At 47.1% G+C, this 26675-nt stretch overlaps 1 protein-coding gene across 3 annotated transcripts in view; it reads left to right on the top strand.

Annotated features, from left to right (window-relative positions):
• ABR (ABR activator of RhoGEF and GTPase) overlaps nucleotides 1-26675 on the top strand; it is a 279174-nt gene that overhangs the window by 160994 nt on the left and 91505 nt on the right. For all 3 annotated transcript variants that reach the window (XM_030186114.1, XM_030186115.1, XM_030186116.1), the window contains 6 exons: nucleotides 8180-8365; nucleotides 15810-15917; nucleotides 18887-18947; nucleotides 23196-23248; nucleotides 24592-24732; nucleotides 25303-25424. In XM_030186114.1, coding sequence (XP_030041974.1) covers nucleotides 8180-8365; nucleotides 15810-15917; nucleotides 18887-18947; nucleotides 23196-23248; nucleotides 24592-24732; nucleotides 25303-25424 — 671 coding nt within the window. The remainder of the gene's footprint in view (nucleotides 1-8179; nucleotides 8366-15809; nucleotides 15918-18886; nucleotides 18948-23195; nucleotides 23249-24591; nucleotides 24733-25302; nucleotides 25425-26675) is intronic.

Below are 26675 nucleotides of genomic sequence, written 5' to 3'. Positions count from 1 at the left end.
CCCCTTCTTGAAGCCCTGATGCCCTCCAGGCATAGAGAGAGGCCAGATAAACGGGCCTGTTCTCTGGCTCTGGCTGCCCCAGCTTGAGGGTGGGAGTGATTGCAGGAGTTTCTTACTGTAGCCTTGTGCACTGTGCAGGAGAGAAGGAATTGTTATGGGTAGCTGATAAGAAAGAAGGCTGGCCTCTTTCTCTGCTCAAGTCATGTGTGCAGTAGCAGTATTAAAAACCTAGATTAAACCAAAGCTGGCACTAGGGAATTGTTGATACAGTTCTGCAGCTGTTTGACCTCCCTGAGGTTTAGTTCCTAAAACCTGTACTTAATTCCATTTATGTAAGCCACACCTGTGTATTAAAATCAGGTTCTGGATGTGAGACAACCTCTGTCTGTACAGACCAGACGTATTTGGGTCCTTGATCATCTTTTCTCATTCCTCTTGTACTTTACAAACACAAAGCTGCCAAGTTGCCCAGTTCTGGGAGGGAGACTTTTTGGTAGTCCTAGTTTTGAACAAAGGCAGTGTGGTATTTGTAGTCCCTGATTCTACACATTGAAATTAGGGCTGCAGGTCCCATAATTAGAGAATGTCACGGGGACAGAGTTTGTCCCCGTCACCGCCCCATCCCCGTGGACTCTATCCTCGGAAGCCTCAAACACTTATGATTTTATAATTAAATCTTTTTATTAAAGTATAAAAAGGAACAATATGCTGTTCAATTGTTTATAAATCACAAATAGAAAACAATAGTAATAACGAGGAAGTATAATAACCCCCCCCCACCACCACCACCACCCTCACCCTCTGCCCTTCCAACTCCAACAATAGCTGACTTCTATTACCCCAAGGAATCTTAATCCACCCTGTTAAAATGTCCAGGGGTACAAAGTACAACCCACACTGTGTGCTCTAGCTGGAGAGAAATATGCCCTATGATGCATTGTTATGATTTTTTTTAAAGATGTGGATGAATAATAAGTCATCAACAATCTCAGGATTCAGTCTAGCTTGCCTGTCTTCCACAATCCTTCCTTCAATAGAAGATGTCTTCTTAGAAGATGTGCTGGTAGCAAGATATACAGGATTCCCCCATGCAAATTTTTCTAGTTGAGGCCAGCATGTTTGCTTGTTTTTCCAAAAAATCCAAATATCGTCTGCATCACTCAAATATAAATAATAGTCCAGTTCATTAACAGGCTTCGAAGTAGAAGATGACACAGGGACAAAGATTGTCCCCATCTCCGTGGGCTTTGTCCCCATCCCTGCGGTTACTGCAGGTTCCCGTCCCCATGCCATTCTCTACCCATAATGCAACAGAATGGAATTGTCAGAAATCCAGGCTGGATCTAAAATCTTCTTCCTGGGACTGGGTAGTTTGGCAGTTCACTGAACAGAGCTATTGGCAGTGCAGGCTCTTTGGGGGTAGAAGAGGCTGAACATAGCTAAGATCAGAACATTGCTTATTTGAGTAAGTTTGAAGGTTTAGGTTAACTCATCTTCTATAGAAGAGGCAGGGGAACTCATTTGGACCATCTTCTAAAGCAGAGAAACTCCTGAAGCAGCAGAAGACTAGTGCATAGTCCGGTATCATACTAGCTTTACGAGGAGTAGATGTTCCAGAAAGATTAGTGATGAGAGGAAACCTGGAGTTTAACACTCTCTTGAAAGGGATGCCATGTACACTGGGTTTTCAGACTTTGCAGATTAATGCAAACAGATTAACTAATCTACTAAGAATGACGTAAACTACTTTAGATGTGTGTGTGTGTGTGGCACTATTCAATAGCTATTCCTAATGAAAGGTAAGTTTAGAAGCTTCCTCAGTAGTATGTGTGTTCATCGATCGTATTAGTGGCCCTGCAGCTGGTGTTTGAGTGCTGGGAACATCCGAACATGGAGCTGTGAGTCTGCTGTGTTGGTGCAGTGTTGTCGTTGTGAATATTCTTTGCTGTGTTGGATGGAAACACTTAGCCTCAGGGATCAGATAAGGGATTGTTCTGACAGAGCCCTGCTCAAGAGCCGATTGAAGCCTCTTCCACTTCCTGCTCAGGCACTGATAATGAAGAATCTACAGAGAAAAGGTCAGTGGAAGAGATGGGCCTACAGTACTGTCCCTGAAGAGGAGGCATTGGGAGAAAAGGGGTTCCCAGCCCTGAGATTAGGAGCAATGAGGCTTCTCTTATTTGTTGCTTGCCCACCCGCTTTTCCCCAGATGATTGATACCACAGTGATTATTTTCTTGATGTGATGAAACCAGATTCCCCTGCCTTCAAGGATCTGGAGATAGGGGAGAGAAGTTGTGCCCTGATTTGTACCTGAAGGACTGTGAGCTGTGATGCACGTGCAGGGTACCCAGAATAAAGACCATTTACTGCTTTTATCTTAATCAATAGAAATAAAATAAAACATAGAAAAGAAAATAAGATGATACCTTTTTATTGGACTAACTTAATACATTTTTTGATTAGCTTTCGAAGGTTGCCCTTCTTCATCAGGGCTACCTTCGAAAGCTAATCAAAAAATGTATTAAGTTAGTCCAATAAAAAGGTATCATCTTATTTTCTTTTCTATGTTTTATTTTATTTCATTTCTATTGATTACCTTTAAAAGTGGACTAACACGGCTACCACACCTCTCTGCTTTTATCTTGTATCTCCACTGCATAGAGAGCACAGTTGTAAGTCCTGAGATGAGTTGTATGGTCAGCATGGGGGAGGGGCAGATGGCTGATAATGCAGCTTTATTCAGAACTGATCTGTCCTACATTTCACCTGCAGCCAAACAAGCGGTGAACCAGCTGCAGCAGGTGCAGACAGAGAACACCTTTAGCTGAAATCCATGTGGCAGTCACTTAGGGGTATAGGGGTAACTCTATCAAGAGACACCTAGGTTTAAGTAGGAAGAATGCACATAAACGGTGGTATTCATGAGTGCAAGTGGGTAAATGAATGCTTGTAGAAATTATTGGCTAGCTGAACAGGGGGTACCATGCTTATCTTTGCCGATGGGCATGCACATGGTTGGAGTTTGGGTGGAGTGTGGGCTGAACAAACATGTACACATGTAAGTTATAGAATACTATAATTTTACACACATTCATGCATGTAGCCATGGGCATTTATACCAGCTGTAGGTCTGGGGTAAGTGGTCACACCTAGATGTACACACAGTGGTGTACCAAGGGGGGGGGGGGGGGGGGGGGGGCGGTCCGCCCCGGGTGCACGCCGCTGGGGGAGTGCCGCGTGCCGGTCAGCGTCGTTCGTTTCCATGCTCCCTCTGCCAGAGGGAGCATGGAAACGAACAACGCTGACCGGCGGGCGGCACCCCCCAGCAGCGTGCACCCGGGGGGGGGGTTCTTTCGTTGGGGTGGGGGGGTGTCCCTTCGCCGGGGGGGGGGGGTCGCGCTGCACGGGGGGGGGGGCGCTGCACCCTGGGGGATGGGGCGCATCGGCGATCCGCCCCGGGTGTCAGCGCCCCTAGGAACGCCACTGTGTACACACATTCTCTGCCATGTGGAGTGGAGGAGAAGCCTAATGGTTAGTGCAGTGGGCTGAGAACCTGGGGAACTGGGTTCAGTTCCCAGCACAGCTCCTTGTAACCCTGAGTAAGTCACTTAGCCCAACACTGCCCCAGGTTCAGAAACAGATTGTGAGAAAGTACCTGTATAGAATATGTAAACTGCTTTGGCTGTACCACAGAAAGGCAGTATATCAAGTCCATGATCCTTTACTCCCTTTTAGTATTCTGTAAAAAAAAAAAAGTAGGTGCCCTGAGGTAGAATTACCCCCCTTAGTGACTGCAACTAACATTTACACACTGAGAGGAGGCAGGATGCAGCCATTAAAGCAGGGGGTCACCAAACTACTGTCCAGAGGCCAGATGCAGCTCACAGAACACATTTTTCTGGCCCATCATACTTTTCCTGATCTTCCAGCCCCCTTCAGTGCTATCAACACTGTAAAATAAAGCTTCTTTTATGTTTTAGATTGAAAGCAAGTAATTTTTTTTTAAATTGTTTTAGTAGGTATCATTGAGTGAACCTGACAAAAAGCCCAGGGCTGCCCACTGGCAAGGGTCCACCTGCTGTTGGACTGAATTGCCCTCCTCTCATGCATTGGTTCCCTGCCTGCAGACCAGCATCTCTCTCGCTCCCTTCCCTTTTCCCTCCTTCATGTCCTGCATATCTTCTTCTCCTTTCCCACTGTCCTCCAAACTTGACAGCAGTGATGAAGACAGGCTGCTTCCAGTAGGCCCCAGCACCAGCTGAAGGCAGCCTGTCTTCATCGCTGCCACTCTCAGCCACCACACAGAAAATTTGGAGGACTGGGTGGAAGGGGGAAGAACATGGGAGGAGAGAGAGAGAGATGCCAGACCTGCAGTGGAAGGGAGGGGGTGGAGATATTGAGAGAGAGCAGATTGGGGAAGGGGGGGGGCGGAAGAAAGAAGGAGAGATGCTGAACCCAGAAATTGAGGGGGTGGGGGTGGAGAGAAGACCTGGGGGGAAGAGAGGAGGAGAGAGATGCCAGAGAAGGGCAGTAGCTGCAGAAGAGAAAGCGGGAGAGATGCTGGATGTGTGGAGGAATAGGAACATAGGGAACAAATGTTGGGAAAGAAGGGAGCTTAGAGACGGGGACAAAGAGGGGTGATGCTGGGTACAGGGGAGTGATAGGGACAGTGAGAGGGCAAATACTGAACATGGAGGGAGGGATGGAGAGAAGATTTGGCCAATGGACAGGAGACCCTGGAAAGAGAGGAAAAAATAAAGAAAACATAATATCCATAATGGGTCAAACTGATGGTCCATCTAGCCCAGTATCCTGCTTCCAACAGTGACCAATCCAGGCAGAATCCCAAAGAGTAACAAGATTCCATGCTACTCTGGGACTAAAGCAAATGGAAAAATTAAATGCTCAGACAACAAAAGTTGAAAAAAGTATTTTACTCTGAATTTAATAAGAAGAATATGTCAGCTTTGGGAAATGTGCATATCTGATATCTTGCATTTAAATTTCTGTTTCTCTGGAATTGCAGTATATGCAGAGTCTGACTTCTTGAGGTTTCCAGTTCAGTTAGGTTTTGCTTTCATATCTCTATTACTGATCTGTGGTCCCATGTTTCATATGTTTTGAGGGTCTGTCTGTTCTTTGTGTGTATGTGACCAAGGTATGGTAGCCTGCTACTGTGGAGATCTTGTAGCAGTCTCGTTTGTTCTGTTTTCTCACTAGGTAGTGTATTGGTGTTTTAGGGCCTTGTGTAATATTTACAGTGCTGCCTTTTCACAGATGAGGTTCTTGCTCTTTTGAGTCCTGGGAGTTAGTGCTGTTGTGGTATGGTAAGGTTCTGTGTGTGTTTTTTAAATCAGAACTTCAGTACAATTTTAGTTTGTCATAACATCAGATAGGTTTAGAACATTATGCAGGATCTGATGTGTGTTTAAGTGATTGTCTTATAGCAGACTTGTGTCTGATCAGTTTAAATTATGAGATACTGTCTCTTGACGGATCTTTAATTTGTTTAATTGTTTCCATAGAAGTGTATTTGGTTTGGTGTTGGTAAGTCCTTGAAATAATTGAGTTTAAAATATGTAACATGTTAACTGTGATACAGAAATCCATTTTAGGTGCACATGGGGGCATGACTTGTCAATAAGTAGCCAGCATCCCTTCCTCAGGCCTCTGTCCCTTCACCACTTTACCAAATATGTACTCTAAATGCACAGCAAGAAAACCTCATTGGCCTTCAGTCTCCCTCAATTGGGTGGTACATCTTACTCTTCGAAGCAGGCCAGCCTTGTCATCTCTGAATTTTTCCTAAATCAGCTGCAGAGCAATGGGAGTTTGCTTCTTCATTCCTACCACTCACGGGACTGTTGAAATTGGAGAATAAGTCCTTGCTTTCTGATTTCAACGCCTGTGTGGTGCTGGCAGCCAAAGTGGCGGGAATGAAGAAACAAACGCCAGCTTCTCTGTAGTTGATTTAACTGACGTGGGGGAGGGGCAGATGCTGAGAGTAGGGCAGGGAGAAGGATCTGATGTTGGGGCTTGAGGTTGACATGGGGGCTAGAGGTGGGAGAAGGAGACTGGGATGATGCATAATGGGTTGGCAGAAGGGGGCAGATGCCGAGAGTAGGGCAGGGAGAAGGAGCTGATGTTGGGCTTGGGGTTGACATGTTGTCTAGAGGTGGGAGAAGGAGACAGTGATGACACGTGACTGGGGTTGGCAGAAGGGGGCTGATGATGGTAGAAGGGGAGCTCATACTAGGGCTGGGAAAAGGTCTGATGCTGGGAGAAGGGCAACCTTGATAACTTTGGGTTAAATATTCAGCCACTGGCTTTATTCCTAGATACTCAATGCCAGGCCATGTCCAGGCATTTATGGGATGCCAGTTAAGTCCAATATTTTATTTATATTTTTTTTGTTACATTTGTACCCCACACTTTCCCACTCATGGCAGGCTCAATGCTGCTTACATGGGGCTATGGAGGGTTAAGTGACTTGCCCAAAGTCACAAGGAGCTGCCTGTGCCTGAAGTGGGAATCAAACTCAGTTCCCCAGGACCGAAGTCCACCATCCTAACCACTAGGCCACTCCGCCACTCTATTCAGAACCTGACTGGCCATGGGTTACCACATAAAGATAGGACTGTGTTTTAAGCGGTCCCTTATATGCGGTTACCCTGGTCGGTTAAGTGCTGAATATTGGCATTTAACCAGCCAAGTGCTGACTGCCCCCGGAACACTCCCAAAATAGCCAGTTTTCACTTAGGCCACTGAAAATTAGCAGCTAGCCCAGAATAAACAATTTAACCAGTCAGAGGACATTTCTGGCCGGGTAAATCTTTTTGAATATCGACTAGCATATATTTTACACAGTACAAAAGGAAATACATTTCTGTTTCTCCACTAATACGTTGCATTCAGACTTCTTGGATTTCGTGTTTCTAGTTAGGGTTGCTTATTCTGTCTTTGAGGGCTCGCTCTCTATTCTGCAGGAGTGATAGTGAGGTCTTCTGTTAGTGTTTCCTTTCTGTGCAGGGATCTGTAGCAGTCTGGCCTGTTCTGTTTTTCTAGTAGGAAGTATTTATTTTTATGTAATTTCTTGGCTTTCAACCTTGCACGGACAGTATATATCGAAGTGGTGTACGTTCAGGTACAGTAGTTTTTTTTTTTTTTTTCTGTCCCTGGAGGGCTTACAATCTGAGTTTGTACCTGAGGAAGTGGAGAGTTAAGTGACTTGCCCAAGGTTAGAAGGACTGCAGTAGGATTTGAACTGGGCTCCCCTGGTTCTCAGGCACTGTTCCAACCATGAGGCTACTCTTCCACTAGGGTATTCTAGGGTGCTGTTTTTTTGTTGCTATCTGAGTCCTGGAGATTAGTGCTGCTTTATTATGACAGGTTTTGCAGGGTTTGATTACTGGAGCTCAGAAGGGGTTCTACCCTTCTCCCCCCCCCCCCCCCCCAAGTCCATACTACCTTGGGAGGGATGTTATTGGGGCCCAACTTAATTTTTGCACCCAGGATCCATTCAATCCTTGCTATGCCTATTGGGGCCAGCTCTGTGGTGCTCAGCATCCCCAGTATTGAACAGTTCATTCATTGTGTCCAGGGAGGGGTAATTTGTCTTGTGTTTGGCAACCCTGATCGTTTTGAAATGTTGACACCTATGGCTAATCCACTGGTAATTAGCACTATGTTTTGTCCAGTAGCATTGTGATAATGATGTATAGTAGTAGCTGGGCGACTCTTTGACATCACAGTAGCATGGTGGAAAGCCACAGATGGGAGTGCTGGTTGCAGAATTACATCACTCCTGTAGGGACACTGCTAAGGAAGGGTGTTGGGGAGGGTAAGGGCAGAGCGCACCTACCTTGGTTGCCAGCCGGGGCAGAGTGCACCCCCCCCCCTCCCCGGGCGGACCACCCCCGCCTCTGAGCAAGGGGGTGCACTGAGCAGTCACGCGGTTGTTGGCTCTGCTGGTCTCTTGTCCCGGAATAGAAGTTGATATCAGAAGGGGCAAAGGACCGGCATTGCCGACAGCTCAGCGCGCCCCCTTGCTGCCTGCATCCGGGGCGGTCTGCCCCCACCATCCTGCCCTTGATATGCCAGCGGGGAAGGGTGTTGAGTGTACATTAAATATAAAGAAGGCTATACACCAGAATGTCTCTCTTCATGTCTCGTTCCAGCCCATGAAGCCTCTGAGGGCCACAGCCACCACATCGCAGCCGGTGCTCACCATTCAGCAGATTGAGACAATCTTCTACAAGATCCAGGACATCTATGAGATTCACAAAGAGTTTTATGACCGGTTGTGCCCCAGCGTGCAGCACTGGGACAACAAGGTCACTGTTGGCCACCTCTTCCAGAAACTGGTATGTCCTGTTCAAACTCTCCTTCCCCCCCCCCCCCCCCCCAGGCATATCTTTTGGCTGTAATTGGGCAGAAGGGGGAACACATGACCAATTTCACTGGGGACAGTGGACAGGTGTCCTTGCTGCATGTCCCTGGGATTCTTTCCTGATTGGTGTCTTTTGCAATGAGCTAGAACTGGAACATTTTCCGAATAAAGACTTTTAACCCCTTCTTTGCCTCAGTAAGAAGGATACCTCCACTGTGAGATTGCCTCTGTCCCTGCTGAAACAACTCCAGGTCGCTTCTTGATAGGCAGATGGTACCAGAATTCACTGCTGACAGTAGAAGATAGAACTTCTATTTCCTTCGGCTGATAGTCTGAGAAAGAATGCAGAGAACAGGGATTTAGTGAGTATGCTGGCGTTATCTCTGTGAGAGCTCAAACTAGAAAGTGACTGAAGCCAGTTTTTTTTTTTCAGTTTTAGTCTGAACTGAATCTGCAACTGAAATTTGCCACTTGGTTTTGACTGAAACTGGTGTGGCCCCCAAACAGGCACAGCCCCATTCCCTCCAAACAGAAAAGGCACCCCTCCAGGAACAAAAGGAACCCCTCCCCCTATACCCAGAGTTCCTCTCCCCACGCCCCTACCTGGGCCTACAAAGTAGGGTATACACAAAAAGTAGCACATATGAGTTTGTCTTGTTGGGCAGACTGGATGGACCATGCAGGTCTTTTTCTGCCGTCATTTACTATGTTACTATGTCATTTGGTGGTCTAGTGGCTAGACTTGGGCAGGAGTGATCCCGAGTCGCTTCTACCCATGCCATCTCCAATCTCAAGATAGCTGCAGGATCTCCAGTGGCTGTCTTGCAACACTTGTCACAAGAGGTCCAGACATCCATTTTGTCAATGGAGCCTGCATGGGCAGGAGCAACAGGGGATCACTCCTACCCCGACTAACCACTAGACCACCAATGATATGGTAGGCCTGGGGAGGAGGGGCTACCTTTGGGTCTGGGATGTAGGCTTCTTGTGTGCGAGGAGGGAGGAGGGGCTACCTTTTGGGTCTGGGATGTGGGCTCCTTGTGGTGGGGGGGGGGGGGTGAAGGAGTGAGGCCTGCAGGCTGCACAGCACAGTTTCAGTTTCAGCCAAAAATGCACTGGCAATTTCGACCACAACAGAATGACCATATCCAAATTTTGGGCTGCTTTCGGCACTGACACTGAAATTCAGTCGCCCTCTAGCTCAAAGTAGGCTGGAAATAGGAAAAGTGCAGCTACTGAGCATTCTCCCTTATACTCAGTCATGGCATTTCCAGGGTGTGTTCTTCCTGTCTATGTCTACCATCCACAGAGAGAGGTCAGTTTGGGGGATTTCAGACTTTCCTCCTGATGCATTCTGAGTCCTGTAGCACTGACTTCCCAGGGAAGCAGCAGAGCTTACAAAGACCGTCTCGGGGAAACCAGTTCGCTCAGCTTTTCTGCAAGAACAGGTCTAAAGTGTCTTGTGATCTGGTTGGGGTTGAGATCCTAGAGAGCAGGAGCAGAAAGGTGTTTTTGGGAATTATGGGCAGTAGAATTCAGGAGTGAGGTTTCAAATATACCTCGGTGTGAGTTGGTTCTGGTTAAGGATCTTAAGGATTCAGAGGACCGAAGAGCATCAGTATGGAAGGTTGGAGTTAGAACATCACCTCCCATTGGCTGTTTTTTGTTTTTTTTGTGTGCATGGGCAGGAGGCAGCAATCCTTGGGAGTGTGATGCCAGTCAGGTGGATAGGAAGGAGTGGGAGAGAGAGAATGCAAAGGATTCTTTTTCTACGTTGTTTCCTGCAGTGGATTGGGTGGGGCATAAATGTTTTTGAATACAGTTTGTGTTTATCAATGCAGCTTCAAATGTGACTTTTGTTCAAGGTGGAAGGAAGACCAATATAAATTAGCATATCTGTATTTTGCATGCTGTTGGTTTAGAGCAAAGGCTCTGGTTGCTAGGTAACGGTGACATCACTAATACGTATGATAGTTTTGCATGTGTTGAAGGGGAGATGGAGCGGCAAGGCACACAGGGTGGGGGCAGGAATCGGATAGTTTTGCATGTGTTGAAGGGGAGAGGGAGCGGCAAGGCACATAGGGTGGGGGCAGGAATCGTTTCAAGGAGTGCTGCAGCTCTTTTTTGGTAAAAATGAGCTCAACTCTGAATTTTACCCCCTCCCCATATGTTTGAGAGAGGGGAGAATCTGCTCTTTTTGCTAAGCTTTCTCTCTCAAGTACTGAAATCAAATTGCAATTATAGAATCAGATGGGAGATAGACCTGGGCCATTCTACATTCTACTGCAATGTCACAGACCCTGCTTATTGGTCACCTTTCACTAAGGATTTGATGCTTATCTCCAGCTTTCTTGAATTCTCATACGACAGAATCTGTTGCTAACATAGCAGGGCTCAAAACAGGTTTTAAGTTCTTTGAGGAAAAGTTCATAAAAAATAATCAGCCAAGTAGACTTGGGAGTCATTGCTTACCCCTTGGAATGAGCTATGAGAAATGTTGTCCACTTTATGGGATCTGCCGGGTTCTTGTGACCCAGAGACTAGCCATTGTTAGAGACAGGATGCTGAGCTTGATAGATCTTGGTTTTACTTGGCATAGCTCATCTTCTGTTGTTCATTTGCTCCTTCAGCTTTCTTGGGGGTGGGGGCAACATTCCATGCACTCTCTAGCCTTCAAGTGAATAACCATTTCCTTATATTATTCCCAAATCTACACCTTTCAGCCTCCCACCTGATGCCTAGACCTGGAACCTCCTTCCTAGCAAAAGAGACCTCCAGTGCATGATATGAATGTTTCATGTGTCTCTCATCCAGTGACATGGAACTTTGGAAGGCTAAGTGCTTTGAAAATATGCCTTCATGTGTACTGATTTTTAAGCTCTGGGAGTCCTTATCTCTGGAGAAGAATCCATCCATTTTTCCATTTTCCTCTCCAGGGCTGCTTATTGCCTGTTTGTGTTTTTTGGTAGGTTTTCAAACACCTGTTGTTTGCTTTCCTGAAAGGAGAGAATGATGAGTGATATATTGGTTGCTGCCCAGCTGTGATGTCAAGTGAGGCCACTTCACTGCACAAAATACATTGGGTATCTCTTACCCACCCCACCCACCAGTTACCCTCTTATAGTATTTTCTCTTAAACTAAATTTCCTGTGGCTGTGAAATATTCTCTTTCTTTATCTCTCTTTTCCCCTACTTGGGTAATTGGTACACTGGGAAGTCTTCTCTGAGACCTTCCTCCCACCAGTGCTTCTGTTCTGTTCACTTTCCCTATGTGATGTACTAAAACCCTGCAGGACAGGAGATTCCAACACAAGTCCTCCACTCGCAGCTGGCTGATTCACCGAGACTTCTCTCACGTTTCTTCCCAAAGGGAGACAGCCGGCTTAAAAGTGAACGTTTTAAGGAGAGGATTGCATAACCCGAGCAGAAGGGAAGCTAGGACAACTTGCACGGAACTCAGCGGTGCTTACCTGGGTTTGTTTTTCTTTTGGAAAATAAATGAAACTGACTTGCAGGAGAAGCACAGTGGTTGCAAGGCTCATTCACAGAAACACAGGGTAACATCTTGGCAGATGAAAGCAAGGTCTGCTCAGCTGCCTCTTTTGTATTGACACCTCGGACCCTGCTCAAGCTCTAGGCATCTCCCTTCTTTGCCATTAGTGGGCTGTGAGGTCTGCTGGGTTGTGCGGAAGAAATAAGCTTTAAATGATATGTATGCAATGGCACTGAGCTGGGGAAAGACTTCCCATCCCATCCCATCCTTTTTCCTTTTTATTTTCTTGTTTCAGTAAGTGTTTTTATTGATGTTATCAAGACAAAGCAAACAACAGTCCAATTAAAAGTAACAGCAAAAAGTCATTAAAACAATACAATATAATCAACCAAGACAGCTTATGAAACTGAACATATGAATCCCCCCTCAATCCTTCCCCCCCTCCACACCTAGCCCTCCCGCAAACTTACCCTCTTCCTTTTTCTGTACCCAGCGTGAATTCACCTTCCACATTGTGTTTGCTTTTATGGTATGGACAGTGCTGATATTAGTGGTATGCACGAAGGGCAATTGCCCTGGGCCCCCAAGCTACAGGGGGGGGGGGGCTCATAGACCTGCTTAAAACTGAAGGAGATACAGCCTGCTAGTGGGCTTTAGGGCCCCCTCCCAAGTTTCTGCCCTGGGCCCCAGCATGTTTAACATTGGCTCTGGGTATATGGGGAAAGGGAGTTTAATTGCATGCTTTCATCTCCTATGACTGCTGCATGCAAAGCTCCTATAAGGGATACCCCATCTCTGCCAGATGAGTGGCCTCTGCATGGAAAGTATCTCTTGAGCACAGAGGAGCTAATAGGGGTGAAGGTAAGGTCTCCAGGAGAGGAAGGGGTAGGGTGAGGTTGTTGGCAGGCTTGTTGTGTAGTGACACCAACTTCAAGAGTAAGGAGTGAAAACTTCCAACATTTTAGGGAGGGTCAGGAGAGAGGTCTTGTACAAACTTGTATCTAGATACTATATAGGTCACCCAGATTTGGACATGGATCCCAGATGTACACATAAATGAATTAGTCAATTAGGTGCTAACAATTATCGGAGTTAATTGGACTTGGCAGTAATTAGGAGTTACGTGAGCATCTGCCCTATGCCCTATTCAATAATGTGTGTGCTTAAATTTCATAGTGTGCAACCCAAAAGTGGGCATGGCCATGGGAGGGGCATGGGCAGGTCAGGGCATTCCCAGAAATTAGGTGCAATGTTATATGATTTTACGTGCCCAACTGCCATCAGTTGGGCATGAGGATTTTTTTTACACCCATATTTAGCAGGCAGACATCCTTGGGCCCAAAATTGGGCACGGGAATTTGCACTAAGCGCTGTTGTATAAAGGCTGCTTAGCATTAAATGGCTCAAATCCTTTGCGTCTCTTTGTCACACTGAGCTCTCTCCTCAAAGTGCCTTCACCTCCACCCCCCCCCCTTTCACTGTCTCCCCAGACTATGGCTGAATACATCCATGACAAGGTTCTCAAGATTAACCTTGAGTTCTGAACCAAGTCACCTCCACCACTCCTTCCCCCAGGCCATTCTGCCAACCTCCTTCATCCCCTGCCACCTTTTCTTCCTTTTCTGAAATCACTGACGAGGAAACTGCACATTTCCTTTCCTCCTCTAAACTGGCTACCTGTTCCTCTGACCTATCTATTCCACTATCTCTCCTACTATCACCCCTTCTGTCTATCATATCCTCACTTTCCACTCATCTGTTCCTGATGCCTTCAAACATGCCATAGTTACACCACTCCTCAAAAAAACCTTCATTGGACCCTACCTGCCCTTCCTACTATTGCCCCATCTTCTCCCTCCCTTTCCTATCCAATCTACTTGAAAATGTTGTTCACCTTCATTGTCTTGACTTTCTTTCATCTCAAGCTATTCTTGATCTACTTCAGTCTGGCTTTTGCCCTGTATGTTCAACTGAAACAGCCCTTGCTAAAGTCTCCAGTGACCTGTTCCTGAACAGATCCAAAGGTCTCAGAATCATCCTTCTTGATCTATATGCTGCTTTTGACACTGTTGATCACCACCTACTCCTTGATACTCTGTCCTCACTTGGATTTCGGGGCTCTGTTTTTTTCTTGGTTTTCTTCTTATCTCTCCCATCGCACTTTTAGCATATGCTCTGGTAGATCCTTCTCAACTTCTATCCCACTATCAGTTGGTGTGCCTCAGGGCTCGGTCTTGGGACCTCCCTTTTTTTCTCCATCTATACTTATTCCCTTGGTGTTCTGATCTCCTCCCATGGTTTTTAGTATCATCTTTATGCTGATGACTCCCAGATCTACCTCTCCACAACAGAAGTTTCACCAGGAATCCAGGCCCAAATCTCAGCCTACCTGTCTCTTACATTGCCTGGATGTCTCACTGCCATCTGAAATGAAATATGGCCAAGTATGAGCTTTTTATCTTTTCCCATAAACCCACCTTTCCTCTTTCCCCATTCTCGGTTTCTGTGGATAATACTCTCATCCTCCCTGTCTCATCAGCTCGTAACCTTGAGGTCATCTTTGACTACTGTCTCTCTTCTCTCTTTTTCTGCACATATCCAACAGACTGCTAAAACTTTTCAGTTCTGTCTCTATAATATCACCAAAATTCGTCCCTTCCTTTCTGAGCACATACCAAAACCCTTATCCACACTGTTATCACCTCATGCTTAGACTACTGCAACTTGCTTCTCACAGGTCTCCCACTAAGCCATCTCCCCCCCCCCCCCCCTTCAATCCGTTCAAAATTATGTTACACTCCTTCCTGGGAATTCCATTCATTGGGTGAATCTCTCTTATCTGTATCCTTCTCCTCCAATACAGACTCCAGACTTCTTCCTTACACAAGCTCCGTCTCTGGCTGTATTCAAATCTAGGCTAAAAGCCCACCTTTTAAGGTTGCTTTAACTCAAATTCACTTGTTTAATACACGTCTGTTTTATCATTCCCACCTTAAGTAATTCCCTTATCCCTTATTTGTCCTGTTTCTCTATCTTGATTAGATTGTAAGCTCTGTCGAGCAGGGACTGTCTCTTTCATGTTTAATGTGCAGCGCTGCGTAGGTCTAGTAGTGCTATAGAAATGATAAGTAGTAGTAGTAGTTTTTGGGATTCCGCAATCTTGCTCTTTGAGATTCTGCACGGAATCTTGCTACTCTTTGTCCTTATCCCTTATATGTCCTGTTTGTCTGTCTTGATTAGATTGTAAGCTCTGTTGCGCAGGGACTGTCTCTTACATATTTAGTGTGCAGTGCTGCGTAGGTCAAATACTGCTATAGAAATGATAAGTAATAGTAGTAGTAATAATAAATGATCTATATAGAACTGGTGATTAGCGCGGATCATAATTGCACCTAAGTTTGGGCACCATTTACTGATTCTGGGCCAACATGTGTTTAATGTTGGGCATGCTCATATGTGAAAGGGTCTTTCTGTCTTTTGACCCCAGACAACCCTCCCCCTCACCAAGGCAGCTGGCTGTCTTCCTCCTGGTAAAATGCTGGTGAATTCACACTCCTTTAAGTGTAAGTGGAGATTGTAGTCTCCAGTCTGATGCTGTTCAGTCTCTGTGTGCTGCCCTTGAGATCAAGGACGAGGAATGGGCCAAGAGCTAAGAGCAGGCAGAGGGCCTGGGAGAAGCATGCCCCAGATAAATTTGTGTTTTCTGGAGGCCAGGAGAGAAATTCTAGCACTTCCTGGCTGGAGGCCTCTCATTGACCTACTGGCTAAATATGTTGCTATGGAAACTGGAAGATCCTAGTTTAAAGCTCTTGGTGCCTGGCACGTTTTCACTATCTCTCCTGAGCACATTAACGCACTAGGATCTGGCAGGTTTGTCCATGTAGATTGCTAATGCCCAGTTCTCTCTTTATTTTTTTTTTCACAGGCTAGCCAGCTTGGGGTGTACAAGGCCTTTGTGGATAACTATAAAGTTGCCCTGGAGACAGCTGAGAAATGCAGTCAGTCCAATGCTCAGTTCCATGACATCTCTGAGGTGAGATGCTCCTGCAGTAAAGGAGAGAATACCCAGCCATCAGGTGTCCTTGGCGTCCAACGTCTTGTGAATGATGTCAGAAAACTGGTGTTTATAGCTGACCTTAATTTTCCCTCTCTGTCTCTCCTCCTTCCTCCTCTGATGGATGCAGAGTGAGAGTTACTAGCTAGAATTTTCTGTTTTGTTCATAGGCAATCGAACGACCTCCACATACACTTGAGCAACCTCAGAATAATATTATTATATCCATTCTGCCAGGCTTCATATGCCCATCTTCTGAATCTGGGTCAAGGGGGTGAGGCAGACAAATTGTGAGGTCTCACAGCCTCAGGTCCTTGCCCCAGGATACACCTGTCAAAACTCTGAGATGTTCTCGTACACAGAAATCAGTTCATGCTTAGTGGCATCTCATTTTTCTACCTGACACAATGAGCTCTTGTTTTCTGCTTTGGTAACCATCCTATATAATAAAATGCACCTTCAACATTCTGAAGCCGAGAAAGTGAAGCCTTCAAGCCTTGAAGCATTCCTGCAATGTTCCAGAACTGCGTGTCGTCAATTGAGGAGATGGAGCCTTACAGAGCGCACAAATGCTTCAAGGCTTGAAGGCTTCACTTTCTCACACACACACACTCACTCTCTGTCTCTCACATACACTCTCTCTCACACACTCTGTCTCTCACACACAGACTCGCACACACACACACTCTGTCTCTCACACACACTCTCTCTCTCTGGCACAAACACACACATACACACTCTGTCTCTCTCTCTCTCACTCATTCTCTCACATACTCCATCTCTCACCCACACACTCTCTCAAACATACACACTCCGAGGAAAGGGGGGCATGGAACATGCTGGGGAGGAGAGGGAGGGGGGCATGGAACTCAGAGGGAAGGGGGGGCAAGAACTCAGAGGGGAGGAGAGGAGAGAGAGGAGAGGGAGGGAGGGGGGCCTGCACCTTGGACGGAAGGGGGGCCTGGAACTCGGAGGGGAGGAGAGTGAGGGATGGAAGGAGGGGGTCATGGAACTCGGAGCCCCACACACACACTCACTCTCTGTCTCTCACATACACTCTCTCTCACACACTATCTCTCTCTCTTTCACACACTCACTCTCACACACACATACACTCTGTCTCTCACACACTCTCTCTCTCTGACACAAACACACACACACACACTCTGTCTGTCTGTCTCTCACTCGTTCTCTCTCTCACTCACACTCTCTCTCTCTCTCAAACATACACACTCCGAGGAAAACCTTGCTAGCGCCCGTTTCATTTGTGTTAGAAATGGGCCTGTTTTACTAGTATTGATATAAATGCTGTCATTTTATTAAATGCATATGCTCAGCGGCACTGACTATGTATGTTGTAATACGCCCATTGCCAATGCTGCTATCCATTTTAGACCTAATCTAAACATCTAACTTATCCAAATAGGGGGGTAAAAATGGCCCACAGTTAGGAGCCTAAGGTTTGTGCACTAAGCACAAATTCTATAATGTCAATTGCACATGCAAGTCTGCAGTTACACCACTAACCTTTGATACCAGCACTTACGCTAGCTGGACTGGTGTAAATGATCAGGCCTAATAGTGCGTAACTGACAATATTGTATAACATTATGCCCAGATGATGAGAAGGAAACGCAGGTGCTGGAGGCTGTTAGCGCCATACTAGCACCTGCGTTTGCTACCACTCCGTGATCAGAGTCCCAGATCGAGTGAAACAATGCGCTCGCGGGCTCTGACTGCAACTAGCATGCAAATGCATGCAAAACAGGGCTCTTAGCGCAGCTAGCATGCAAATGCATGCTAAATGTATTCCTCCCCAATGATCAGCTTGCAGTACGCAACATTGGCGTGCTCTCTGCGGCAAATCCTATGCCAGCTCGGAGCTGGTGTTAGGGTTTGCAGACCATTTGAGAGGAATGGTGAGCCCTGTCCAGCATGCATTTGCATGGTAGCAGGCCCCCATTCCGCCCAATGCAGCAGCCCCACCACCACCACCACAGGAGCAGGAACACCGACCTGACCCCCCCCCCCCCAGTGCAACAGGGGTTGGAGGTCTGGTGGACCTCCATTCCCCTCTACCCCCCCCCCCCAGGCCATGAGTCAGTTCCTCCCCCCCCCCGACCTGGTGCTCTAGCAGCCCTTCCCCACCCCCTACCTTCGTTGGCGGAGGGAGGTGGTTTCCCTCCTCTTCCATCAGCGCCGCCTCGAAAATGGTGGCTTCCAGCCCTGCCCAGTGCATCCTGATTCCAGTGCATCTGTGTTGCTTGGTTCGGGGTGAGGGTACTTGGGGTCTGGTGATCCAATGGACCTCCAGCCCCTGTGTTTGAGAAGTCTGGGCTTTCGACAGCCCAGACTTCTCTGATCATAGTGGCGGTAAAACCCTGTGCTGTTCCAGCGCTATTTTTAGAGCGTTGTTTGGAACAGCGTGGGGCTTTCGATCATCTGTCCTTTAGTGTGTAAGAGCTAGGCACATCCCTGACATATCCCTGACCCACGCACGTCCACACCCTCCCTAGTAGTTGTGTACTAAAGAAATTAAGCGCCAAGTTGATAGAATACTGACTAAATGCATTTACGCGTGTAACCAAATTAGCATCAATTAGTGCCAATTGCCGATTAATGCTAATTATCACCTAAGTTAAGTTATGCGTGTAACTGGCAGTATTCCATAACCTACACGTGTAATTTTGCATGCTAAGCATGAAAAGGGACGCATGGAATTATAAAATTAAGGGGCTGGTGAATGAAGGTTACTGCCGTCCAGATATCGCCACTGACACCCTCTCCCCCTCTCTCTGCCTCTTCAGTATATGGATGATATTGGGCCAGTTATAGTTATCACCATTATAGAATCCTCAATAGCTGGTGAGCATGGAACTCCATCTGACTATCAGCTCAAATCTTTTTTTTTTTTTACAGTTGTAATGGATTTTCTTAATCTCTTTCAGGATTTAAAAGTGAAGGGTCCTAAGGATTCCAAAGATTGTTTGGCATCAGTCAGCATGGAAGGTTAGAGTCAGAACATCGCTTAATACCTGCCTCTGTCTTTCTCTCTCTCTCCTCCCCCTTCTCCCCTAATATCTTACTGATTAAAGCACCCTGGAATCAGAGCTTTGTGCCCAGCTGAATAGTAGAAGCGGGGAATCTTCATAAGAAATAGCATCCTCTTCCTCTTTCTCTCCCCTCCCCCCTCCTCCTTTGTGTGTGTGCGCGTGCGGGGTAGTGCGTTCTGTGTGTGCAGGGCAGCCGGTGATGCTTGTGCCACAGGAGAAGCATCCCTCGCTGCCTGGCTGACTGGCTATGGGTGAGAACCAGGGACTTGAACAGGACATGGGTCTCTGCTGCTTCAGGGCTCTTGGAGATGGAAATTCTGTTCATCCTAAGACTTTGCTGTAACTGCACCTATGGTAACACATTTCTTCTTTGCTATTCTCACCCGTTTCTGCCTCTTGTGATAGCTGTTTATTTATAGAATTGTGAGAGAAGTGATGCCAGGGCTACGGTTAAAGAGGATTGGGGGGGGGGGGGGGCTCCTGGTGTGGATTCTTGCTTTTTCTGGGGTTTTAAGGAGTCCGGTGTACAAAGGCTGCATCGACCAGATCTGTAATGCGTTTCTTAGGGGTTTTTTTTTTTTTCTAAAGAGGAAACAAAGAGAGGAAAATAGCTAATGTATCTCTTGCTGTGGGATGTGCCCCTTAGAAGAGAGGAATGGTCACTGGGCAGGTACGATCTCCTCAGTGCTGGGGTCTCTGCTATGGCCCAGGCTCCTTTGTTATAAGAGGGGGTTGGAACTGAGACTCGGGCGAACACAGACAGCTTCTGTTGCTGGCTTGCGGAGAAACCGATTTTAATGCCAGCTTTAGGGGTAGCACAGGATAGATAGTTGGTTTGTTATGCTGTTCTGGGGATCTGAGCTGATGGGTGAATGCAAAGAGGTGTGATCTTTGTCTTTTTAGCACAAGGTGTACTGGGGTGACCCCTTACCCTTAGTCTATTGGTTGCACTACTGAGCCCTGACTCTACGATGGAGGAGGAGAGGATAAGGTCCAGCAGTCACAGGGTGTGAGTCTGACTCTGTAATGCAGCCTCCTCAGTGTTGGAGTGGAGGAGTAGCTTAGTGGTTAGTGCAGTGGACTTTGATCCTGGGGAACTGAGTTCCATTCCCACTGCAGCTCCTTGTGACTCTGGGCAAGTCACTTAACCCTCCATTGCCCCTGGTACAAAATAAGTAGCTGAATTTATGTAAACCGCTTTGCATGTAGTAGCAAAAACCTCAGAAAAGCGGTATATCAAGTCCCATTTCCCTTTCCCTCTCCTGTGGTGCCTATTCTGGACCATAGCTCTGAAGTCCTATAAAACCAATAGCCACCCAGCTGATTTTCTTTTCCTGGCAGTAACCCTTTGATGTGTGGACATAGATGTTTCTGAGCTCTGTATTAGTGTGTTGGATGCTCCATGGTTCTTCCCCCCCCCCTGACCTTTGAACCCTAGTGCTCCCTGAATGAGGCTGGAGAAATCTCTGCACTTTGTTCCTAGCATTGGAAAGCATGCCCAAGATCACGCACAGTAGGTAGTGAGTCAGGAATTTGAACTTGCATCCCAGGAATTCAACTGGCTTGTAGCAATTAAGTGCTCATTACCTTTTAGAAAATCTCCAGACACCCTCTCCTTCCCCCCCTCCTCCCACCACACTTTTAACTCTGACCTCCTTCACTCTCAAATGGCCCTTTTTAGACAGTGAAGGAGCCCTCTGGAGGGGAAGAGAAGACGTTTGCACACGCAAAGCCCAGCAACAAGAGGCGGAGAGAAATTTTCTAGGGTAGAAGGAAGAGAGAGGTGAAAAGAACTAGTGATACAAATCAAGGAACAGCATAAATGAGGAAAGTCTGACAAAGAAAGGCTCCTGGCAAAACTCAACCAGGGACTTCTTCAGGAAAGCCCTGAACATTAAGAAAGGCACTGTTGATCCTTCCAGCCCCAGCCCGCTCAGCTTCTCACCGTGAATATTTCTGCCTAGCAGTAGTGAGTCTAGTGTCTTGTGTGTATGAAGAGGAAGAGGACGAGCTAGTTCTGTGTGGAACTGGAGGTACTTCCTGCCCACTAACAGTCTGACTGAAAAATGTCTTCTGTTCCTCAGTTCAACAACTAGCAGTTCTCTTGAGTTTATTTATTTATTGCATTTGTATCCCACATTTTCCCACCTATTTGCAGGCTCAATGTGGCTTACAATATTCTGTTATGGCATTTGCCATTTCAGAGTATAGATACAGTTGGTGCTACAAGAGAATAAGGATGACAAGATAGAGAGTTGTGCAATCGGCTATAGAGAGTAGGCAGTCAGAATATAGGTAAAGTAGTGCTGTATTATGATTAACTGTTCCTTTCTTTCCTCCCTCTGCCCCCTTATCTGCAATCTATAGCAGTGGCATTCCTAGGGGGGCTGGCACCCGGGGCGGATCGCCGATGTGCCCCGCCCCCCGGGTGCAGCGCCCCCCCCCCCCCGATGCCACACGGACACCCCCCCCCCCAGCGAAAGGACACCCCCGAAAAGGCCCCCTCCCCCCCCCCCGCCGGGTGCATGCCGCCGGGGGGGGGGGGGGGTGCCGCGCACGCCTTTCCTCTGTTGTTCGATGCTTCTTCTCTGCCCCGGAACAGGAAGTAACCTGTTCCGGGGCAGAGAAGAAGCATCGAACAACGGAGGGCAGGCGCGCGCGGCACCCCCCCCCCCTCGGCGGCGTGCACCCGGGGCGGACCACCGCCCCCCCCCCCAGAAACGCCACTGATCTATAGTCCACAGACTAACCTCAGCACTAGAAAGATTGTAGTTTCTGTTGAGCAGGGACTTAATCTGTGCAGCACTGAGTACTCCTGGTAGCAGTTAAGAAATTAATAGTAGTAGTAGTAGTAATATAATTCACTGTTCACTCTTATAGTGAGAACTAAGCCTGTGGGACTAAGGGGGGGGGTCGATATTCAAAGGATTTAAACAGCCTGGAGAGGCTCCTGGCCATTTAAATCGCCTGTCCGGGGATAACCAGGCATATTCAGCAACACTTAATCGCGTTGTGCCGCTGAAAATGGCTGGTTAGCACCCAAGCCGAAACCGGCTATTTTGGGGGCATTCAGGGGGTGGAGTCAGCACTTTACCATCTAAGATAGCCGTTTAAATGGGATCACGTTAAACACAGTCCTGTCTTTATGCCGTTCTTTTTAACTGGTTAAGTGTTGAATATCGTACTTAACTGGCAAAATTTTGTCCGCTTGTGTATGCCCAGATATTCATTGCCGGAACTCGAGTATGACCTGGCATTTAAAGTTTAAGGGATAAAGCCACTGGCAGTCTGCAGAGTGCTGACCGCTGCTAGCTGAATATCAGGCTGTAGGAGTCCCATGTGCTCTACCTCCACTGATTACAGCACTCTGGCTTAGACTGTCAGCTCTTTAGGGGAGGGACCTTGTTCTTGTGTGATGTTTTTTCTGCATTTGCTGGTGGCAGTAGTGTTCCTATGTCAGCTGCCAACTGGGGCGGATCGCAGCTGCGTACCCCCCTCCCCTCCCCCGGTGCATCACCTGGGGGTGCAGGGAGCAGTCACGCAGCTGTCGGCTCTGCTGGTTCCCTGACCCGGAACAGGAAGTAATGTCAAAGGGAGCAGGGAACCGGCGGAGCTGACTGCGCAGCTGCTTCCTGCACTTGGTACACCACTGGCTGGTGCTCTGTCTGTATGATAGGAGTCTGTGTTCTGCTGTTTTAGGGTGTCCCTTCTTTGTGGACTGTCACTCAGAGATGGCTCTGCCTTGTGTGCCTCCCATGGCTAACAGTAGCCATTCTAGGCTAACTAGGCAACTAGTGAATAGAGTGTACTGATTGTCTGTGATTGTCTAGTAGCAGACGCTGTCTTAGTGGGGGGGGGGGGGGGAATGCCTGGATAAAAGGAGGGGTGGGAAAGAAGGGAGGGCTCACATTTTAGTAGTAGTATGAAGATACAGTCAGGGTTTTTAAACCTTAAAAGAGTCTTTTTTTTTTTTAATTGAAATGTTCTGATGCACAACAGTTCTCCCCTCTCACCCTAGTAGGCACTGAAGGAGTGAGTCTAGAGCAACAGTGTTCCACTTGACAGAAATCAAAGACAGCCACTTCATAAAGAGGGCTGCTCCTCAGAGTGGTGATTTCAGTAATAGTGCATAGGGGTGGCCTTAGGAGAATTGGAGCTTATGTTGCAATAATGCCGGTCTCTCCTCCTCTCTTCCTCCTTGCAGCGCTCCTTTACAAGCCAATTGATCGTGTGACACGCAGCACTCTGGTACTGCATGTAAGTATAACCCCCAAGGCTGCCTCTGGCCCCTATCTCCAACCCTGTTTTAGGAGTACCCAGCAGCACCACCCACCTTGCCAGAACTTTCTTTTTGCGCAGTGCTACTTTTTCTCCAGCCACCCATGTGCTGCTTTGTCCTGGTACCTATTGGCTGGATTTTCTGCAGTGGCAATCAGTCTATTAATTTAAATGCCAGCCTCAACCTTTAAAGAAATATGTATATTCTTTGGCAGTGAATATCCATATTTGCCACTGACCACCACTGCCACTATCTGTATAGAGGGTAATTCTCTAATTTGCCTAAAGTGAGGCACTGAAGCTACAAATTCTATATGGGCCATTACACCATTAATAGTATACTAGTATAGGTCCACAGTTAAGAACATATGAATAGCCACACTGGGTCAGACCAATGGTCCATCTAGCCCAGTATCCTGCTTCCAACAGTGGCCAGTCCGCCACAAGTACCTGGCAGAATCCCAGATAGTAGCAACGTTCCATGCTACCAATCCCAGGGCAAGCAGTGACTTCCCCATGTCCATCTCAATAACAAACTATGGACTTTTCCTCCAGGAACTTGTCCAAACCTTTTTTAAACCCAGATACACTAACCAAATTCTGTACAACTGAGTTCCTGATGTTATGTTTGGCTCTCAAAGTCATTTGCACTTGCAGCTTAATTTAATAATTGGCTGTTAATTGTAGTTATTGGCTTAAATCGGTGTTAACTGGTGGTAATTGATACCAATTGGTAATTGCACGCGCAACTGACCTTAGTCGTTATTCTAAAAAGCCGCACATGTAATTTCTGTTGCACACAACTTCTGGGAGGGTGGGGCGGGTCATGGACGCATCTGAGTTACATGCACAGGCTATAGAATACTTAGGGTTATGTGCCTAACTGCCAACAGTAAGGTGCAAGTACTTTCACCAGCCTTTGACATGGCGTAAATGTTGACACCTTAGACGCTAGTATTCTATAAGAGCAGTTGTGGAACAGTCATTATAGAAATTGCACTCAGTGCCCATCATCCTAGCACCTAGGTTGAATCAGTGGAGTTATATGTTCACCAGTCACCGAACATATAACTGTTTGAACACCGGCCCTTAATTTTTGCTTCTTGAGTTCTACCCCTTAGATGGCTGCATTTTGTATGTCATGATCTGTTCACATGGTCTTCCTTCTTACTGGGTTTCAGTTTGTACCATCAGGCTTTTCATCTTTGAAATCTTGTGTCCTCTGGGTTCTGACATTCATATCGCTGCCTGTTGCAAGTAGTAGACAAGTCAGAAATTTGCATTTTCTTCTTGTAATCCCCCCTATACTGAATCTTTCCCAGGATCTCCTCAAACATACTCCAACAGATCACCCAGATTACCCTTTGCTCCAGGACGCTCTTCGCATCTCCCAGAACTTTCTGTCTAGTATCAATGAGGACATTGATCCTCGAAGAACCGCCATCACCACCCCAAAAGGAGAGGTAAGAGGCTTGTGGTGTCCTTTTGGAATTTGTCTCAGCAGTAGCAGTCACTGTAACTGACAGTTACCACAGAAGCCCACCCAAGCCTAGGATACTGGCTGTAAAGTAGGATACCCCACTTCTGTACTCACAAAATCTGTTGCATGAGTTCAGAATCTTCAGGTACAAGGTTCCTGGGACTGCCGCAGTGAGGTCTGCAAGACTGTGGTTGCCCATGAGATAGAACTGTAATCAATGATAACTCTTGGGGAAACCTGCAGGATTGTGGTTTTTGCCGTTGGTTGGAACTGTAGCCTGCAGACGGTCTTGGGCTCATTCTGATGTTCCTTGCTGTTGCATATTTTCACTTTTTTTGGCCACTTTGGAGCAGGCGGGTGATGGGATCATGACATAGTTCTGAATTTGTGACCAGAGAATGGAGGAATGAGGAAGGGAAGAGGGATGGCCATAGGAGGTTACTAGTGACTTGTCAGTGCGATAGTCTAAGTCAGCAGGTGACCACGCGTTGGGGACAGTGCAGCAGGTCTGAAGTTTCTGTCTTTGCTTGCTGTCATGGTTTCTTCTGTGCAGACACGGCAGCTGGTAAGGGATGGTTTCCTGGTGGAGCTGTCTGAGGGTTCTCGGAAGTTAAGGCATGTTTTCCTCTTCACTGACCTCCTCCTCTGTGCCAAACTGAAGAAGACGTCTGTAGGGTAAGCCTGACATGTCCTCATTAATTAACTTCTGATGATGCCTCTGCTGCTGCTCAGGCTGAAGGTGGGATTACTGATGCTGCTGTAGCCTGTTGCCCTTGTCAGAACTCTGTATGCACTGCCAAGTTCTCAACTTCTGAATGTGCCATAGAATTGAGGGAGGCAGCCAGTATCCCAGAGGAGATGTAGTAATCCTGGAATTTCCTGTTTTCCTCCACCTGCACAGTCCATATGAAGCATCACAGGTGTGTTGTAAGACCCTCTCCCTTTGTGCCATTCATGCCCCTCCCATGACAGGGTGGCCAGAGCCAATCACATCTAGGACTGGAGGACTCGGGGGATGGGCACAAGGCTACAGAATAAAAATCAGTCAGCATTTTTTTGTATGTTGAAACATTTTGTTGTAATCTTATGGATAAAACCAATCCTTATATGACACTTAGCCCCACACAGTTAATCCCAGGGTGCACCAGGCACATGATTTTGTGCAGGGCGGGCCCCAAGGCAGGAGGATGGGAGGTATTGCTCCTGCCCTCCTGCCTCCATCTTTTTTTAGGTACGGGGGGGGGGGGGGGTGTCACTAGACCACCAGGGCCTTTGTAACCTTGGGGGAGGTGGGAGGGAGTTCGGGGTTGTTGGGGGGGGGGTCAGGGTCCACCGGACCACTGGGGCTTTTTGCACTGGAGGTTGGGGGGTTGTGAGGGGCACATGGGGCAATAAATTAATGGCCCCACTGGTGAATGAAGTGGGCAGGATGGCAGAGGACCCTGGAGATACTGAGCTGTGGATTACCTGCAACAATACTGCAAAGGACCGACGGCTCCAGACCTCCTGTTAAAATTTCCACAGTATAGGGGCTGCTTCTGTGCATCACTCGGAATGCACATTTGAATGCTTAACAGCTCATTTAAATAGATTTGCATAGGATTCCTGTTGTCTGCTGCCGCACACTGTAAAAAGCCCACAGAGCTCCTTTGTTCATCTCCCATGGTTGCTAAACCAGCTGGAACCAGTCTAAAAAAACACGTTGGTGGCCTGATAGGCTTTGTGCATCTGGCCCTCAGACAGTTTGCTTTCTGATTGTTAGGTTTTGAAAGCCTCTTGGTGTAATCATGGATTTAAAAATGTAATGATCACGTTGAATTTATTTATTTATTTATTTATTTATTTTTACAATTCATCTTTCTTTTTTTTACATCTATTTGGGTCTTTCCATGTTGGATTACCTCACTGATAAGAAACATAGGCCCC

The sequence above is a fragment of the Microcaecilia unicolor genome, chromosome 13 (assembly GCF_901765095.1).
Source record: "Microcaecilia unicolor chromosome 13, aMicUni1.1, whole genome shotgun sequence".
Lineage (NCBI taxonomy): Eukaryota > Metazoa > Chordata > Amphibia > Gymnophiona > Siphonopidae > Microcaecilia > Microcaecilia unicolor.
Note: the sequence above shows the minus strand (reverse complement) of the source record. Positions and strands in the feature narration are given on the sequence as shown.